General features: G+C 40.2%; 1 protein-coding gene across 1 annotated transcript in view; it reads left to right on the top strand.

Annotated features, from left to right (window-relative positions):
- Positions 1–18123, top strand: part of QRFPR (pyroglutamylated RFamide peptide receptor) — a 43721-nt gene extending 25598 nt beyond the window's left edge. The window contains exons 2-6 of the mRNA XM_046656727.1: positions 10357–10515; positions 11882–11943; positions 15132–15367; positions 16885–16982; positions 17723–18123. Of these exons, the coding sequence (XP_046512683.1) occupies positions 10357–10515; positions 11882–11943; positions 15132–15367; positions 16885–16982; positions 17723–18123 (956 nt within the window). The remainder of the gene's footprint in view (positions 1–10356; positions 10516–11881; positions 11944–15131; positions 15368–16884; positions 16983–17722) is intronic.
- The last annotated feature ends 1999 nt before the right edge of the window (positions 18124–20122 follow it).

Genomic DNA, 20122 nt, shown 5'->3' with positions numbered 1-20122 from the left:
GGAAAAATTGATAAATTGAACCTCATTAAAATGAAACATTTGCTCTGTGAAAACCCTTGTGATGAAAAGACAAGCTACAGACTGGAGAAAAGATTTACAAAGCGTCTATCTGACAAAGGGCCAGTGTCTAGAACATATAAAGAACTCTTAAAACTCAGCAACAGAAAGACAAACAATCCAATTAGAAAATGGACAAAAGACCTGAAGAGACTTTTCATTAAAGAGGATGTACAGATGGCAAATACACACATGAAAAGGTGTTCAGCATTGTTAGAAATGAGGCAAAGGAAAATAAAAACCACAATGAGATATCACTACACAGCTATCAGAACGGCTAAAATAAAAAATAGTGACAACACCGCACACTGGCAAGGATGTGGAAAAACTGGATCACGTATACATTGCCAGCAGGAATGTAAAATGATACAGCCACTCTAGAAAATAGTTTGTCAGTTTCTGATGAAACTAAACGTGCAATTACCACGCAACCAGGAAATTGCATTCTTGGGCATTTATCCCAGAAAAATGAAAGCTTGTGTTCACATCAAAGCTTGTATATGAATATTCATAACTGCTTTATTTCTAATAGTCAAAAACTGGTATCTCTCAGGTGGTCTTCAGTGGATGAATGGTTAAACTGTGGTACATACATACTGTGGAATATTAGTTGGCAATACAAAGGAGCAAACTATTGATAAGTGCAACAATTTTTGTGAGTGTCCGCGGAATTGTGCCAAAAGAAAAAAAACCAATCCCAAAAGATTATGTACTGTATTACTCAATTTATATAACATTTTGGAAATGAGAAAATTTTAGCAAAGGAAGACAGTTTAGTGACTGCCAGTGGTTAGGGACAGAGGCAGGAGGGCCATGGGTGTGCTTATAAAAGGGCAAGAGGAGGGACCCTTGTGGTGTTGGTGCTGTTCAGCAACTTGACTGAACCTACACAAGAAATAAGGTGGTATACGACACACCCACACACACAGAGAAATGAGTACAAATAAAACTGGGAAATCTGAATAAAGTCAGTAGATTGTATTCATGTCAATATCTTGGTTGTGCTATTTTACTGTAGTTTTGCTAAATGTTACCATTGAGGGAAACTGGGCAGCCTGTCCAGGGATCTCTCTGTATCATTTCTTAAAGCTGCATGTGAATCTACAGTTATCTCATAAAAGTTTCAATTAATGAAAAGAAAGAAAAAGTGAAAAATATATCAAGGAATATCTGTCACAGTAATGGTAACGTAACAAATAATCCTGCTTTGCTTCAGGAAGCATCATTTCAATCATGCAAACCCAGTGATCCCCGAGGTTCTGTGCATCTGGGTTGAGCGTCTCCCTAAGCAATAGGCAGCACCCACGTGGAACAGGTGTGAGTCTAGTCCAGAAAGGGGCAGGGTGCTGCTGCTCCAGGGCAAGGGTGCTACACTGGGCTGCTCTGCTGCCAAGGCCATCTGACCACTGTTGGAGCCCTGCTCTTCAGTCCCATCTGTATGAGTGAGGATTCTCCAGAGAAATAGAGCCAAATATATATATATATATATGATATTCTCAAAAGAGATATTTACTATGAGAACTGGCTTATGCAACTATGGAAGGTGCAAAGTCCCAAGATCTGCAGTTGGCAAGCTGGAGGCCCAGGAAAGCTGATGACGTAGTTCCAGTCTGAGTCCAAAGGCCTGAGACCCAGGAGAGCTGAGGGTGTAAGTTCCAATCCAAGTCTGACTCCTACAGCAGGAGAAGACCTATGTCCCAGCTTGAAGACAGGCAGAGACAGAGAATCCCCTTGCACGCGGCCTGTTCCTTCTGTTCAGACCATCGACACCTTGAAGGAGGCTCACTCTCATTGGGGAGGGAAATCTGCTTTTCTCAGTCTGCTGATTCAAATAGTAATCTTTTCCAGAAACACCCTCATATATCTACTCAGAATAATGTTTAACCAAATAACTGGATACCCCATAGCCCAGTCAAGTTGACACACAAAATTGACCATCACAAGTCCACCCCTTGTCAACTTGGCATTCATATGCATCTCTTTAAACCATACTTAATCTCCAGATAAATACAATAACATGGTCATAATTCAGCCTAACATGATACAATTATCCTGCATACAACCAAGAACTCACTAATCCCTTCCCCAGACGACAAGGTAAAGTGCTGGAGTGATGTTTACTGTTCTCCTTGGTAGCCCATAACTTAAATACAATGTATTTAAAATGTAAAATTAGTAATACTTAAATACTATGAGATAAAGTCAATACATTTTATGTTACATGATAAGGAAATAAGAGAGGGAAAAAAATGAAGATATTTGCTTAATATAGATATTAATATATATGCACACCCAAAGAAACATATTCATAAAACAATAAGTGGGAATACACGTGACAGTTACAGTCCTTGTTTTTGTAACTGGTCACATGGCTAGAGTTGGTATTTGTATCTGCCTTCTTTCAGTACTCATTCTCTATCCCTTTACCTTCACCGTCACCTCTCCTGGTCATGGCTCTTTACCTGGTGGAGTGACTTTCAGGTTTGAGCCACTAGTAGTCCTGCCTGGATTGGATTGTTATAGTTTTCCGCTGACCTTAATCACAGGGCATGGTTATAGTAAGAGATGCCCTAAAGGATCTCTTGTATTCCAGATGTGCTTTTCCTATCTCCTTTGTGGAGTGACAGTCCAATATCCCCCTGGTAGTCGGGATCCGTCACCCTAGCCGGCACAGTAACTCTCTTCTTTAACTTCCAGTTCAGTGAAATCATTGTTGTGTCTTCTTGTGGAGGCATCTTTCCCTTTGGAACTAAGACCTCTAGGCCAGCAGAGCATAGGGTTGCATAAACAGGAAGCAAAATTTTGCTAGTGGATCAGTAGGGGTAATAGTGAGAGGTGTCACTTGTATTTCCACCCCTTGCTTCCTGGACCTGTGAATTTTGGCTATGGGGGAAACAGTCCATGTATGGGATGCTGATTCAGCATTTACAGGCTTTTGGAGAGCCTTGCTCAAGCCCTGCAAAATATTGCCACCTAGCTGGTGCTGTAACTGAGTCTTCAAAAGGCCATTCCACTGTTCTATCAAGCAAGGTTCTTTAGGATGTTGAGGACCATGGTGAAGCCCAGGGAATTCCATGAACATGGATCTTTTGCTGCACTTCTTTTGCCATGAAGTGAGTTCCTTGATCAAAAGCAATACTGTGTGGAATACCATGATGGTGGATAAGGCATTCCATAAGTCCTTGGATGATAGTTTCCTCAGAAACATTGCATGCAGGGAAGACAAATCCATACCCAGAGTGAGTATCTAGTCTAGTGAAAACAAAACACTGCCCCTTCTGTGATGGAATCCGTCCAATGATTGTCACCAGATAGCTGGCTGATCACCCCTGGGAATGGTGCCTTGTCAGGAACTCAGTGTTGATCTCTGCTGCTGGCAGCCTGGGCACTCAGCAGTGGCCGTAGCCAGATGGGCTTTGGTGAGTGGATGGTTTCTGAGTCCATGCATAACCCCTATTCCTGCCACCATGGCCACTGTGTTCATGAGCCCATTGGGTGATGACTGGGGTGGCGAGGGAAAGAGGCTGACTGGTATCCACAGAACAGGCCATCTTATTCACTTGGTTATTAAAATCCTCCTTTGCCAATGTCACCCCTTGGTGGGCATTCACACGGGACACAAATATCTTCCTGATTTTTTTGCCCATTCAGAAAGATCTATTCACAGACCTCTTCCCCAAATTTCTTTGTCACCAATTTTCCAATCATGTTTCCTCCATATCCTTGACCATTCAGCCAGTTCATTCGCCACAGCCCATGGATTGGTCTTTACAAGTTGACGTAAACTTAGCCATCACAACCCCTCTCCTTCTTCCTAGATGGACCTCTCACTCTTTCCTGCACTTTAGACAGGGCCAGCAGTGTTTCATTTCATCCAGTGTCTCTTCAGTTCCACTTGGGGGAGGTGTCTTGCTATGGTCTGAGTGTGTCCCCCCAAAATTTGTATGTTGAAATCCTAACGCCCAGTGTTATGGTGTTAGAAGGTGGGGCCTTTGAGTGGTGCTTATGTCAGGAGGGTGGAGCTCTCAAGAATGGGATTGGTGTTTTTATAAAAGAGATCCCACTGAGCCCCCTAGTCCCTTCCACCAAGTGAGGATACGATGAGAAGTCTGTGACCTGGAAGGGGGCCTTCATCCAACCATGTTGGCACCTTGATCTTTGACTTCCAGCCTCCAGAAGTGCGAGAAATAAATCTCTGTTGTTTGTAAGCCACCCAGTCTGTGGTATTTTGACATAACAGCTCAAACAAACTGAGACATGTCTCCTCTCAGAGCCAGCTAGGCAGCTTCTGTCTTCTTCCCTAAGTCCAGCAAGAATTCTGGAGAAAAATGGCTCATCTTCTTCATTATCAGTTTCCTACTGCAATCTCTATACCGAGTGTTCCTTTGGCACCTGGGAGCTGTAAGTCTCTTCCCCGTCCCTCCACTCTGCAGGAGCTAAGAATCCTTCTGCCTCCTCCTTTGCCCTGAGGCAGATTTCCTTCCCCTAGGCTGTTCCTCCCTATTCCCTGCTACACAAATACAGCATTAGTGGAAAGTTCTTAAGTCATAGGATAATTACTAGAGTGCTTGGTAACGGTCTCATGCTAAATAGGAATAATTATCAGGAGGGCTGAGATTCTAGGAGAGATGGGCCACACGTCTCTTTTAAAATATTTAGCAACTATGGTTCTCCTCTTCAGTCTTTATGGAATATTGTGTAAATCTGCTTTGGGTTTTTATAAATTCTTTAAAATTGCAGGTGACTTATATGCTGGAACCCCAACAAATTAAACTACATGCAGTTGGAGCTGCTCCCGTTGAAGCAGGGCTGTGGCTTGGAGCTCCTCTCCCCTCCCACTTTGGGCCTGCCCCTCTCCCTTCTTGGCAGCTCCGAGAGCACCCCTGCAGAAACACAGGGCTCCGTGCACCAGTGATGGAAAGCCCCAGCCTGGGTCGTCTCTGGGAGGGCCCTCCTGCTGGAGAATTCCATGGTTCTGTTCCTCTGTGGTTCGCAGCCACAGCTTGTATAGCAATTCTGATTTTGGCTATGTTTAATTTATTCCCTACTCTCCTGCTATAGGATGTGCTTGAGGGGAATGACGTAGGATTCAGGATTTAGTAAATTTGTTCATTAGTAGCTGCTTAAGAAATATGTTGGACAAAACTAGAAATTTACAGGCTATATTGGGATAGGGTGCATGGATTCTTTGATTATGGCTTGTTTTTTTGGTACAAGAAATTATGGTAATTATGTGCCAGATTATTTTATAATACATCAGACTACTGTTTCAAATAGTGTTTGCATAAAGTAACCTTTCCTTTATAAAACTGCAAATGTCTATACACTTTTTTTTTAACCAACTTTTGAATAAATTCTTCACAGAATGGTTATCATCATTAGATACTTTCATGCAATTATTGCTTGTTATATTATTATCTAAATTAATAAAAGAATGTTTTTTAATCTTGTCTACATATGAATATTTTGTTCTTTTTACTCTTTTCTTTCCACTTGGATCCTTTTTAAAGTCACTGTAACACTAGGGTGAAAATATATATTGGCCAAATTCTTTTCAATTTCCAAGTATCATTTTTTAGAAATAATGAGGTCTTGTTTCTATTTGAATCTTTGAGACCTGTACTGTGTATGGTAGGAGATAGTGGCAGGCATGGGGTAGATAAGAGTCATGTCTAGAGCAAAAAGTTCATGTTCTGGAAAATAAAGTTGCATAAATAAGTTAAGGTTGGAAATAGGAGACAATAAATGCTAAACCAAAGCATCTGTTCCTAATCTAGTAGGCAAAGGAGAGTTATTGTAGCTTCTTACACAAGAGGCAGACGTAGTCGAAATGGAAGCAGCAGTGGAGGCAAACTGTAATGGTAGGATTAGGACGGTGGTGTCTTAACGTTAACGATACACAGAAGGAACACTGACCAAGTATTCTACATTTAAGGAAATGTCCTTTCTAGAGAAAAGGTAATAAAAGAGAAGTGTATCAAGTTTACAGTCAGCCCTCTGCGTCCGCGAGTTCCACGTCCATGGTGTCAACCAAATACAGGCTGAAAGGCCTACAATGGTTGTATGTATACTGAACATGTACAGGCTTTTTTTTTCTTGTCATCATTCCCTAAACAATACAGTATAACAACTATTCACATAGCATTTACATTGTATTAGGTATTATAAGTAATCTGGAGAAAATTTAAAGTATGCAGGAGGATGTACACAGATTATATGCAAATACTATGCCATTTTATATAAGGAACTTGAGGTTCCCAGTGGATTTTGGTGTCTGCTGGGATCCTCAGATACGGGGGAGGACTGTACATGGTTACAAGCAACAGTTGATAGCTAAGTAGCTTGAGAAGGGGATGTACTGAAAGGATGTTGGAGGCTCACAGGATCAGTGTGAAGCTGGAGGAATGGGCCTGCAACAGGCAGGGGCCGAGGGTGCTCAGAGGTCAGTGGCAGTAACTTAGCAGTGGTCTGTTAGCGTTCATGATCTGGTGAGCACAGGACCACACCATGCACACCTCCCTTTCATCATCGTTGCACTCTTTCAACAGATTAAAAAAATTGAGGTAAATTTGGAGCCAATAATTTCTTTGTGAGAATCTATCCTGCTCCTGCCTTGTCTTCCCTAGTGGGGCCTCACATAGGGGAGACTTTATGCACCAGAGGAAGTTGTGTTGCTATTAGGAAATGCAAGTGGATGCTGGACAAAATAGGAGAAATAACCACTTGAGGCAGGCTCTAAGAAACACAACTCTAATACTAAAATCAGATAATCCCACAAGAAAAAAAGAGAAAGACATCCCAAGAAAACAGTGCCCCAGATAGGGAATTCTATGATTATCCCGGTTTAAAATCGTCATTTATGGGAAGAAATGTCACAAAGGACATATTCTTGCAAAATAGCTTAGACTTACACAGTTCACATTGGGAAGGCTAAAGTGTAGGTGGGCTGATTGAAGAGTCATCAGGGAGATTACGAGAACAAGGAGCTGAAAAAGAAGGGGAGGCTCTGTGATAGAAATTTAATGAAAGGCAGAGAAAAAACAAAACTCTTCGATGCCTGTTTTGCTGCAGTCTTCCAGACCTTGAAAAATGACCTCCAAATATAAGAGGGCAAAGCAAAGATGGTTAGAATGAAAATAAACATCCAAAATAATTGATTAGATAGCAAAAGAGCATCCACTCATGTTTGAAAGAACTCAGATCTTCAGCCTAGGTAAATTACACGCCACAACACTAAAGAAACTTGGAGCTGTGATCAAGCAAACACTGTCAGTAATTTCATAGAAAGTTGGTTGGACACTTGTCAGAAGTAATGAGTTGGGCAATTGCTGTCTGGATTCATTAAAAAGGGTAAGATGACAGATTATAGAACCACAGGTTGGTGCAGAATTCTTGAGTGGATTATTAAATAGACGATTTGTGAGCATGTAGATAAGAAAACTGCCACATAGCATGGGTGCATTAAGATAAGTGAGGGTGATGTGGTGGAAAGAGCTGGAGTCATTTCACTGGGGCTCATGGCCTCATTCTGTCACTAACAGCTGTGTGGACATGAGCAATCACTGAACTCCTTTGAGCTGCAATATCTTTAATTGGGAAATAAAGTTGTTGAATTAGATGTCCTTTAATGGGCAGTTTAGCCACAGAGAATCTGTCACCTCCAAGTGTGCAAAATTTACCTCCATTCTTTTAATGTGACTGATGATAAAAGAGCTGCCATTTATTAAAGAACACATTCTATACTGGATGCTTCTGTCATTTTATGAAGTACTCACTTTGGTCCTATGACAGGTGGGTAGTATGAATCCCTTTTTACAAATGATGAAATTGGGTTGAGAGTAGCAAACTAATAGATGAGATGAGTCAGGATCAGAGTGTATACTGGTATCAGGGAGTCAGTTGACCAAGCTCCCATGCTATTATGATGGACAAGATGAATAGATTTAGGATGGATAACACTAAAATGAGACAACTCTACAATGAACACTACAACAATAATTCTTATTTGTTTGGATGGTGATACCTAAAATGTGTTGCTAATGGATCCATGTCCATTTCATGGAAAGTTTCTTTTGGTGTACCTTTAACCTTGGCCTGTCCAACTTTTTTTATGAACAATTTGGTTGAAAACATAGAAGAAATTCTGATGAAATTTAAAAAAGAATAAGGGAAATATCCAGATGAATAATTTACTTACATATTCATTTATTCAATTATCATATCTAAACAAGATTGGAGGTAAACTAATTCATTTCCAGTATGATCAGCATTCAAACAGTGAAAGATATTATTATGGAATGTAAATTTCTGCACTTAGCATCTAAACTATCTTGCTGGACAGGGAACGGCTTTAACTTTGATTCGGGTTGGGATTTGGGGAACTGGAGCAGAGGTGGAGAGTGGGTAGGATCGGCTCTTGGATTGCCATTTGGAGCTTCCAAGAAGGACTGGAAAGGGAGCATCTAGACTGATCTCTAAAAATATTTTTTTCTCTAAGTCACAGGATGGGAATTAAGGGAATCTTGGGTTAACAGAAATTTTCTGTTAAATGGACCCAATTCATTTCAAGTCGATTTCAAGTTCAAAAGAAACCAACCATTTGAAAATCCTAGCACAAAAGGCTGAGTAAATAGTGGTCACGGTCACAGGAGAGGGTGTTCAGACTCAGGCAGGCAGTATATTCCTACAGTCTTTGCCTCAGCCTGAGCGTTCTGCCGCCTCCTGAGCACAGTGGAGTCCCTTCTGGATCACAGAGTTACCAGCTAGAGAAAGTGCAACGGGAGGCATCCAGGGAGTTGAAAGATCTGAAAAGCAATCAAATGAGGAACAGATGGGGCAACAAGAAATGACTTAAAAGTGACATGAAAGCTTCTCTGAAATGTAAGAAGAGCTGCTGTTTGGAAAAGATAGTTGGTTAGTTCTGGAACTCTCAGAAAGCAAAACTGGAGGAAGGGGGCGGAATCATGAAAAGCACTTGTTCCGATGAGAGCCTCTCCAGAGTCGAACAGAGGCATCTTTAGAGGTTGAAGCCTCCTAGTGACTCATTCTCTTCAATTCAGTGAATGTTGGTTGAGAACCTTCTGTGTGTGTTCCGAATGCTTGGAATACATCAGTGAAGAAAGCAGACAAAAGTCTTTGCTCTTGGAGTGTTTACATTCTATTAGGAGTGGGGAAACCATCAATAACAATAAGACAAACAAATCAGTAAATGATATAGTATGTTGGAGTGTGAAAGAGTTACAGAGATATAAAATGAGAGGTGAGGAGGTGGGAAGGGAACGTGGCAGGCTGCATGACAGCTGTGGTTGTCAGGGTAGGTCAGCTCATTGAAAAGGGGACACAAGGACTTCAGTGAGGGATGTGAGAGAGTTATCTTGGGAAGAACATTCCAAGCAGAGGGAAAAGCCATGCGAAGGCCTGAGGTGGGAGTGTGTCAGCAAGGAGGTGTTGAAGCAGAGCGTGGCAGAGCCTTTGTGGGAGAAGGTGAAGAGAGGATTTCTGCTTTGGTGAGAGCTTGGACTACGTGATTTATGAGGTCTCTTCCAGCTTTTTATATCCCTTGAGTTATGATTCTCTGAGAGTTCAGAATAATTGATCTGGTAGCAGTCAGCAGGGCAGATTCAAGAGCAGAGATGGCAGACCAGGCCTCACAAATACCAATGGTGAGGGAGCCAGACGGATAGCGTAAACATTTAAAAACATTGGCAACGTGTTCAGATATTTTAAAAATATTATGTAAACCAAATGAAGCATGTTTGCAGGCCAAATCTTGCCCAGAGGCCACCAGTTCGAGACCTTTGCATTAGAGAAAGTGAAGTCAGTTAACAGTGGAATGGTGTAATCCAGATATAAAGTCTTGGACAGGAAGTCAAAGGAGAACAGAAGATAAAAGAAAAAATTTGGAAGTCTCTGATGAGAATTATTCCTTACTTATGATTTGATGTGGAACCAAGAGGGGAGAAAGAATCAAAAATGACTCTGCAAGACCAGTTCACGCTGACTCTGCTCTTTCTCAAGCCAGAGTCACACTGATTTTTGTCTGCCTATTATCAGTAGTCAGATACTTACTTGTCCTCTCATTGTCTTATATATAATTACATATAATTTAGGAACTTAGAATCCAGTTAGGGGGAGAAAACATCACCAATGCAAACATTCTCAATTGTTTTGGGTCTATAATGTAATTATACTCATAAAATTTTAAACAGAGACTCAATTAATTAACTGCAATAATTAAAAAGAGACAGAGAAAGCTTTCATTCTTTTTGATGTGTAACTTGTCCTGTTTCCTTGTTGCAGGTGCTTTCATTTGCAAGATGGTGCCATTTGTCCAGTCTACAGCTGTCGTGACAGAAATTCTCACTATGACCTGCATTGCTGTGGAAAGGCACCAGGGCCTGGTGCATCCTTTTAAAATGAAGTGGCAATACACCAACCGAAGGGCTTTCACAATGCTAGGTGCGGCCATGGGATGGACCAGTGGCAGAGTTAATGCCATTCTTCGTTATAGAACAAAGAGAATTTCTTCAAAGTGAACTATATTTATAAACAAGAGGAGTAATTTCTTGTCTAGCTTGTAGGCATTGGGGTGTAATTTCAGGATTTCAGTTCTCTCCCCATTTACCCTTGCCCTCACCCCTTCTCCCCTTTAGGTCTACCCCAGTACAGAAAAGTTCTCATTTCAGATTTATTTCTTCAGTTAAGTCTTGAGCTTTCAAGCACTACTTTCAGCTGATCTAAGATAACCTATTAGTGGCGTCGCCCCGTTCACATTCATTAGATTGGTAAACTGTCATGCTGAGGTAAGAGGTCTCTAAGCTCAGATGCCCTTGTTAGGGCAGGTAGACTTTGATAGGGGGCAGGAAAGGTGTTTTCAGAAAAGCAGAGAATAGGCGTGCTGCCCAGAGGTGGCCCCAGAGGTGAGTACACAATAGTGGGAGGCTGCAGAGGGAGCACTGGGTACCAGATACTGGAGATGCTGACAAGACAAATTCCACCCACATCATAATTTAGTTTTAGGCATTTCTGAATCTTCAGCTTGCTGACCCACTCCTGGGTCAGCAAGACCTGATGCGCATGTAATTCATGATAAATGGTTAACTTAAGGCAGTGTGGTAAAGCCTAGCAGAGTAACATGGAAGAATTTCTCTATCCAATAACTATAATTGAGTCATTTAAAACCCTAATGTGCTTCACAGTGGTCTGAATGTATTATAGCTAAATAATCAGACATTTAGGAAGCGACTAGTAGAATAAACAAAGAAGGTAATTTTTACTAATGTCTCACTTGAGAAGAATGAGTAAACATCCGCAGTAAGAGTTTATCCGGCATGGGATAGCGGAATTACAAAAAGAACTCCTGAAAGCCTTGCAATGCCAAACTCATTTTAAGTAGTTTGAAATGACTAGATAAACCAAAATAGGAGGGAATTGTCAGTTTTAGTTAGCTGTTTTCAAATTTATGTCACATCCTTCCTATAAAGAATTCACAGACCTCTTGACTTTTAATAATTGACATCCTTCTACCATCAGCATATCTGAAAACATCACTTGGGTGTGGAAAGAGGGTAAGGAAAGGAATATGTGGAGGAGAGAGGTCATTAAAAAAAGAAAGAGGCAGAGGGAGCCTCCACATCTGGAAGCAAAGATGATAGTAGGTAGTCAAGGCAGTTCCTACTCAAAAAGTCATAGGAGACGGGAAGCTTTTTTTAAATCAAGTAGATTCATCTCCCCATGAATATAGGGAGCCTTTATGGTTAGAGAATTACGCACGGATGTATTTTGTTTCACTGAGTTGTGTTCTGATGATCTTAACGTTTTACAGGTGTGGTCTGGCTGGTGGCAGTCATCGTAGGATCACCCATGTGGCACGTACAACGACTTGAGGTAGATTTGGGGCTGGGACTGGTAATCAAATTATTAAAATTTTCCCATTCCTCTTAAGTGTAATTATTTTCCTTCCTGCAAAAGCATTATAGCAAATTTGTATGATCTCAATTATTTCACTGGAGGTTTTTTAAGTGGAATAGAATAATTTATTTAAAGACTTTTTCCTGGGGCCAGCCCCATGGCCAATTGGTTAAGTCGCCCACTCTGCTTAGGTGGCCCAGGGTTCTCTGGTTCGGATCCTGAGCAAACCTACACACCACTCATCAGGCCATGGTGTGGCAGCATCCCACATAGAGGAACTGTAATGACCTACAACTAGGATATACAACTATGTACTGGGGCTTTGGGGAGGAAAAAGAAAAAAGAGAAAGATTGGCAACAGACGTTAGCTCAGGGCGAATCTTCAGCAAAGAAAAAAAGGAAAAAAAAATGTGATCTGAGGACTTTCCAGCCCTCTGATGAAATGCCATGCATGAAGCCTTGCAGGAGCCCTATAACTCTTCCAGTCATTCAGATAATAACATTCCTCTGGTCACTTTCAGTCACAAGAACAGTGACTGGTCACAGAGCAGTGTTCATTCCATTATTAAAATATCCAGTCCAGGGTCACAATCACGTAAGTCCATATTCTCAGTCAATTTAAAACATCTTCCTTCTCCCAGCTTGAGCCATTTTGGAGCCTAGAATCCTGCAATATGGAGAGGGCTATGGTCCCTTCTCTGCTTCTTTACTTTTGTGTTTTCTTTCCTCTCCCCATTCAGTTGGCTGCCCTCTGGCTCTTGGGGAGCTGCTGAGGGGAGCGGGAAGTGGAAGGGGCAGGTGTCCTCTGGTGTCGGTGCCCTCTGCATGTGACTGCTGCCCATGGTTCACTCTTTACTTCATGGGTTTCTCAAAGATAACACCACTGAGGCCTCTGACTGCTGTTCCCTTCTCCAGCTGGCTGCTCAAGGAAGACGCTTCAGCTTCCACACACAACTGTATGTGGCTGGCTCCTTTCTGGGAGGCTGTCCTTATCTCCAGCGGGAAACACAGACTGATGGAGCCTTTTATAAATGACCTGACCCAGTTCCCATTTGTGGGGTCTAATTCTAGTTCATAGGACACAAGGAGATTTGTCCATGTTTTAATAAAATTATTTTATCATTTGCTCTAAATATATTTTAAATATATAGCTCACTCATATGCATAGAAAATGGATATAATCCAATTGGCAAAGTCAGTCCTCACTGTCAGACAGATGAGCCAAATCAGATTTGCTTTCTGTCAGGAAAAAACATGATTTCATTCTTCAAGTCAAATAAGTGTATTAATATCCATCCCCACGGCCACCTTCTCACTCCTAAATTCTATTAGAGTGTGTGTGAGCATGCACAGAGCCTGAATTTCACACCTGGATGAAATAAAACACCACTGACTTCATTTCTACCATTGTTTTTTGCTTGCTCTCACTGAGCTGTCTCTCAAGAGTGATGCATTTGACAATTTTCAGGGGATGGAAGCAACGAGATGGTTAAATTGAAATTCTGATCCCTTCTGCTCCTTCACTGTATGAAAAATGTGAATTCACAACATCTGAACACCTGTCAAAAATATCTCTTTTCTAATGCCAACTTTTACCCTAAATAGAAATATATTTAATACAGCGAAAGGCACAAAGCCGACAGATTTTTGGTGCCTTCATCACGGCGGCGTCCTGACATCAGTAATTTGAACCATCTCTTTCTTTGGTGCCCCATAGTAAGATTGGGGCTGGGTGAGAGACATAACTTATGTAAATTGGAAGAAGAGTGATTAGGAAAAAGGCACTGCCTAAGAAAATGCCTGAGGTTGGATGTTGACCCAGCATGACGCTCCAACCGCAGGTATTCTCTTAGGCAGTGCAGTTTTAGAGAAGTGCGCATCTAGAAATAGAAGATCTGAAATTGATTCCCATATAGCCGTCTGGACATGTCCTCAGAAAGCGTTTGCTTGTCCCAGGGCAATGTGCACCTGTTGGGAGACTGCCGGTCTAGCCCTGTGCTTTGACGTGTGTCAATATGTGGCCCCAATGCTTGTTGGCCCTTGAGGGCTCTGCCTGCAGGAAGTCAGAATGAATTTCACTTTAACATCCTATTCCTGGAGAGTTTGGATCTTGAAATTATTATTCAGTACATGTTTTCATTCCTAGTTGTATCTATAAATAACCCCTACATCAGAACTTGAATTTTCATACCTTTGATGCATATACCAGAAAGCTTTTTTTCCCCCATTCAACTGACTTTGAAGATTAGTGATAAAATTTACTGAGAATGGAGGCAGAAATATGTCTAAAATTCTTCATCAGGAAATCTTTAAAGTGACTAAAATGAAAATAGTTTTGATAAACTCTCTAAGTTTTATTCCTGTTATCTAGAGAAATGACTTTTGAATCTACTTTAAATGTTTAGTTTGTCCTTTACTAGCATTTGCTGTTATTATTAATATTGTTATTAATAATTTTTTGAACTCATAAGATGAGCCTGTCAGAAATAGTATTAATAAACAGGCATTGCCATTCTGTAATATATATACCTCCAAGGCTTGTAATTGAGTCTGAATATTTTGTAGATAAGCTATCCTTTGTAGATTGGCAATAGCTTGAATCCCAATTTCTCATTCATCTCATCATCGAAAAGCTACCAGTTGCCTTTCTGAAATCTTTGCCAGCAGCCTGATTCTTGCACCCTGAAACCGCCGTAACAAAATGCAGACTTGCAGTACCTAACAGTTGGAAGAACTCTGATCCCTTGTCAAAATTTGTCTTTTAAACAAGCGAGGAAGCAAAATAGTGTAACACTAAACTAGCTGGCATGCCGTACAGAATATTTTTTCACTCCGAATCTGGTCATTGTAGTGCTCTCTTGCCCAGTTGGAAAACTTACAATCATAGTATAAAAGTTGAAAGAGACAAAAAATTGAACAGCCTATGGACCTCAATTCCATTTAAAATCAAAGAAAGCATAAAACTCTTAAGAATTTAAAGTAGTAAAGTCAAAGAATCGCTTCACAACAAAAGAACAATCAAAATTTTATCTCATTTGAAATATGTACCCATGGTAAATATGGAAGGATCTGACAAATCCTGCGTTACAATCGTACTTGGCTGCTTTCTGCTCTTTTGACGTGGACTAGTGGGTCTTTCTAACTGAATTATTCTTATTTTAAAGATTAAGTATGACTTCTTATATGAAAAAGAACACATCTGCTGCTTGGAAGAGTGGGCCAGCCCTGCACACCAGAAAATCTACACTACTTTCATCCTTGTCATCCTCTTCCTCCTGCCTCTTACGGTGATGCTTATCCTGTACAGTAAAATCGGTTATGAACTTTGGATAAAGAAAAGAGTGGGAGATGGCTCGGTGCTTCGAACTATTCATGGAAAAGAAATGTCCAAAATAGCCAGGTCTGTTTAATGAAATATTCATCTCTGTTTCAAATGTTTTTAATTAGTTGCGCTGGAAGAGACAGCGGCCAGGGATTTCAGGATAATTGGGCAATTTAGTCAAAGTGTCATTTGTAAGTTACGTTCAGCACATAGGCTGACTTTAAACTTCCGAGATTTTACGTATGGCAGGAAAAAGCAGCAAGATTACAAGCTCCCCACTCAAAGGGAAGCCACCAGTATAGATAGACACTTGGAATTTAGAAAATTGTTACATTTTTATCTATATGTCAATAAGACGTGGTAGGAAGAGCTGTGGGCTGATGTCAAGACCCAGTGGTCCTGGGTGCTCTCCTCTCTCTGCCACTCAACAGCCACATGATGTGGATCAGTCTCCTTGCTCCCGAGGCCCCTGCTTTCCTCATGTGTACCAGGGAGCATAATAGCCATCCTTACTTCCTCCCACCCAAGGATGATGCTGAAATACGTGAGATGATGTGTATGAAAATCTTTTGGAATCCAGAGTATGTTATTTACTTTAAATTTATTATTATTGATATATTTTATTTTTACCTAAGAGCTTTGCTTTCTGATCATATGCATTAATAGAAATTTCAAAACACAATTGACTGCCATGGTCCTTGTAGTCCCAATGGTTTATTTTATAATCTATGCTGAATGCCTATTAAAAACGAAAACAAAACCTTACAAGAGGTCTAGGCGTTTGATGAGACTTTTATCATTTCTTCAAGTGTGCAGCGACCTCTAGTGCCCAGTGTCTGTAGAGAAACCCTCCCTCTCAGGGTACAGGGTCTGACTGTCTTTCGCCTTGGGGCTGATTTGGCTCTCCCACCTCCTCCGGGAAAAGGCCTACCGTGTTGAAATAAGAAATAATGAATTTGAATTTTTATAAACTTAAAGCACCATGCAAACGTGTAACCCTCTTGCAGATGTTAATCTCCTTTACAGGAGTGATGGAGAAAACTAGTTTGAATCCCTGGTTAATCATATTATTTAAATAAATAGTAAAGGATTACATTTTAATTCTATCCTGAGGGAGTCCCGTAGTTTTCTGTCTCAAGCATGGGTGCTCTTCAATATAAAATGAATAAGAACTTAGGCACTGAAGTTAGACTGCCTACGTTTAAATCCAAACTAGCCCTAATTAGTTTAAATCTCTTACTAGCCATCTGACTTTGCAAATTACTTAGCCTGCTCTGTGCCTCAGTTTCTGCATCTGTCAAATGTCTTGTTGGGAAGATTAATAACAAAATCCATGCCAAGCATCTAGCACTAGACCCATGATCAGAGCATACATCATAAGGATGTTTATAATATGATAAATACATGGATGAGGGTAATAGCAATGGGAAAAGATGATAAACAGCCCACAATTAACTTATCATGAGCTTCACTAATATTTGAGAAATTATGGTTGAGAGATTTAGGCTCAAAGTTTATTTAATAGCTTTGCTATCAATTTGCCACATTTGCCAAGGAGAAGTTAACCAATACAATGTATATCCTTATGAGTCCAGAAAGAAGAAGCGAGCTGTTATTATGATGGTGACAGTGGTGGCTCTCTTTGCTGTGTGCTGGGCACCTTTCCACGTCGTTCACATGATGATTGAATACAGTGAGTGTTTACCATTCTCATTTGATGGAAGTTGTAGTTCATTTCCTGCTAGAATGGTCAATGAATCATTGAAGTTTGTTGCTAGTCACTTGGGTAATCAAATGTTTAGTAGGTTTCTTTCATGTTTTCAGTGCCACCAGATCATTATTGGCAGATAATTCTGTATGACTATGACTAAATCTTTCATAATTACAGAAGATAAAGAAAAGCTTTGGAGATTCTTGTCTCATGCTGCCCCTTATATTCTCCCTGAGTTATTTAAACATTGGGAGAGGTGTGACATCCTATGAGTGTTCCTATTTAGGACCCTTGACTTGAACCACATGAATTTGATAACACCTAGGATTTCAGCCAGATCCTCAGTGTCCTCTCTCTGATAACCTGAGACATAACATGCTTCTCAGATGGTTGTGTTTCTCTAACACAAGAACATTTGAAGAGAGCCGCTGCTTCCAGTGTACATGAAGCTTGGAATCAAGTTGAAATGTACTGAGCCCCCTAACATGTGCCTGGCACTGGGCTGTGCTTGTAAGCCTAGATTCCCTAAGAATGAAGATTCATCACAAAGGTGGTTTTTCTTCAGACATCAGACGGCCTTACCCAAAGCGGTCTTGAGAATTTTTCACACCTTAATCATTTGTCCAAGTATAAGTGTTCGCTAAAGACAGATGATAAACAGGAATTTTATTTTATGCTCATTAAAACAAATATACATTCTAAAGTATCACTTTTTATTTCAGGCAATTTTGAAAAGCAGTATGATGATGTCACAATCAAGATGATTTTTGCTATAGTGCAAATAATTGGATTTTCCAATTCCATCTGTAATCCCATTGTTTATGCATTTATGAATGAAAACTTCAAAAAAAATTTTGTATCTGCAGTTTGTTATTGCATAGTAAAAAAAACCTTATCTCCAGCACGAAGGCGTGGAAATTCGGGAATTACAATGATGCAGAAGAAAGCAGTGTTTTCCCGGAGAGAGAACCCAGTAGAGGAGACCAAAGGAGAAGCCTTCAGTGATGGCAACATTGAAGTCAAATTGTGTGAGCAACCAGAGGAGAAAAATCATCTCAAACGACATCTTGCCCTGTTTAATTCTGAACTTTCTGAGAATTCTGCTTTAGGCAGTGGGCGTTAAATATAACATTGTCTTCATAATTAATGCCATTCATATCTTAATCTGAAGAGAAAATTATTTTGAGCAAAGGTCAAAGGCTTTTTTAATTCTTAGAATGATGAAAAGAAGGAACTTTAAATCATTTTTCCATAAAAAATATGACATTATACATAGAAACAGAATTATGAACAATTATTAAACCATCGTTGTAGATTAGAAAAGTGAATTTTTAAAAATCTTGTGCATAAATAAATATTCTTGGCTAGCGTGTGTCCCCCATGCAGTCAATGGAATGTGGCTTTTTATGTCTTGCTAAATTGAACGAGAAAATAACAACTTAAAATATAACTTAAAATATCTTTTTGTCTTGAAAAAGTTTAATAGCTGAACACTAGAATGTAATTTTTAGTGCGCTGTGAAGCTTGCTGATACAGTCTCTTGCAAATGAGGTCTTTTCAAGAATCGTACAGTTGAAGAGGGAGAAGCAGCAGAATGATGGATGAATGAGATTTAGAGGACGATGCCTGAGCTTGAGCTTCTTATAGCCCGACCAGTTACCATTGCTGTGATGACTGGCGAGTCATTTGACCTCTTTAAGTCGCCATTCCGTCCTGTGTAAACTGGGATGGTACCTCCTCTCTTTCAGTCAACTGCCAGAACAGATGAGCATGCGCTGGAAAGCACTGTGTCCTCGCAAACACCGTGGGGTTCTGAAACATCAGGGTAGCTCCTTGTGTCTCAGGCCTCCGCTTCCTCCTCCCTTTTCCTTTCTGAGACTTGCCCTCAACCCTGCCCACCTTTCCACTCGTGCCTATTTTGGAACTGATGTCTCTAATCAAAAGAAGAAAGTTTCTGAGATCCCCTTTTATAGGTTGACTGTAATATATTTAGACCAATCTAACTATCTCAAATATTTATATTTTTAAGCCCTTTATTCTCACTAGTGGAATGGCAGAGTTTTTGTCATGTAAAAAGGCTTCTAGGTGCAGTTAGTAGACGAGAGAATCCCTTACAAGCCCATGCAGTTTTATTGTGCCCAAGACTGACCCCCAAGAGAGAGCTGGGTCAGAAAGAACAATTGCGTTCCCCATCCATGTTCTTCACTTAAATCACCCTTAAACTCAACTCCTCTCTTTTTAGTCTTCTCTTCCTCCTCCCAAATGTCAGGAATCCCGTGGCCACCATCCTAGTGCTTTGTTATTTCCCTTTCAACATCTGAGATTCCAAAGTCTGGTCACAGCCTCATGGCCAAAGTGTTTCTTCTGCCTCCAGTTTTTCAGCCAGGTAATAGAAAGGAAGAGAAGCTCGAGAACTCTCAGGGTATTTCACTTGAAAGGTTTAAGGTTTGAGAACCAGAGAACCATTGCCATTCGGATCTTTCAAGATACAGACATTTAATTTTATACGTGTGTTAATGTAAGCACATTATGTAACGTAAGTTAATGGAACGCAAGGATGAAACAGTGTGGTATTAGCAAACAATGTCAATATGACACAGGAAAGTTAACAAAGTGAAGAAAGAACAACTCTCTGATGATTTGGTTTGTGTTGAAATGGACTCACTATGGGTTGTTTATGTACACTGTCCTCCAATTATGCCTAGTTACTCTGTAGCAAAACAATGATTATCATTAAATCATTAAACCATTAAAAATGAATCAGATTCACTGATTTGGGTTATCCTATTTTTCAGCAAGTATTCATATGATTGTTCCTAAATTTGATGTACACATGCTCCAAATATGACTTAATGAAAAACAGCTAAATCAACATGGTTACTCACCGTTTAATTATTAAAAATAGTCTTTTTAAATTGCTAAACATTGCAGAGCTTGATATAAAACCAGTTAGATTTTAGATAATAATTTAAATATTTACTGTAAAATGTCCAGACAGCCTGTGAAAGCCCTTCTTTTTTTTTTTTTTTCTCACATTGCATTAATGCTGTTTCAGAAACAAAGATAGTTATAGCACATTTTTTTGTCCTTTAAACATGTAAACCTTCTGCTCTGTCATAGAA

This window comes from Equus quagga, chromosome 3 (genome assembly GCF_021613505.1).
Source record: "Equus quagga isolate Etosha38 chromosome 3, UCLA_HA_Equagga_1.0, whole genome shotgun sequence".
Taxonomy (NCBI): Eukaryota; Metazoa; Chordata; class Mammalia; order Perissodactyla; family Equidae; genus Equus; species Equus quagga.
The sequence above is the reverse complement of the archived record's forward strand: the minus strand, read 5'-3'. Positions and strand labels throughout refer to the sequence as shown.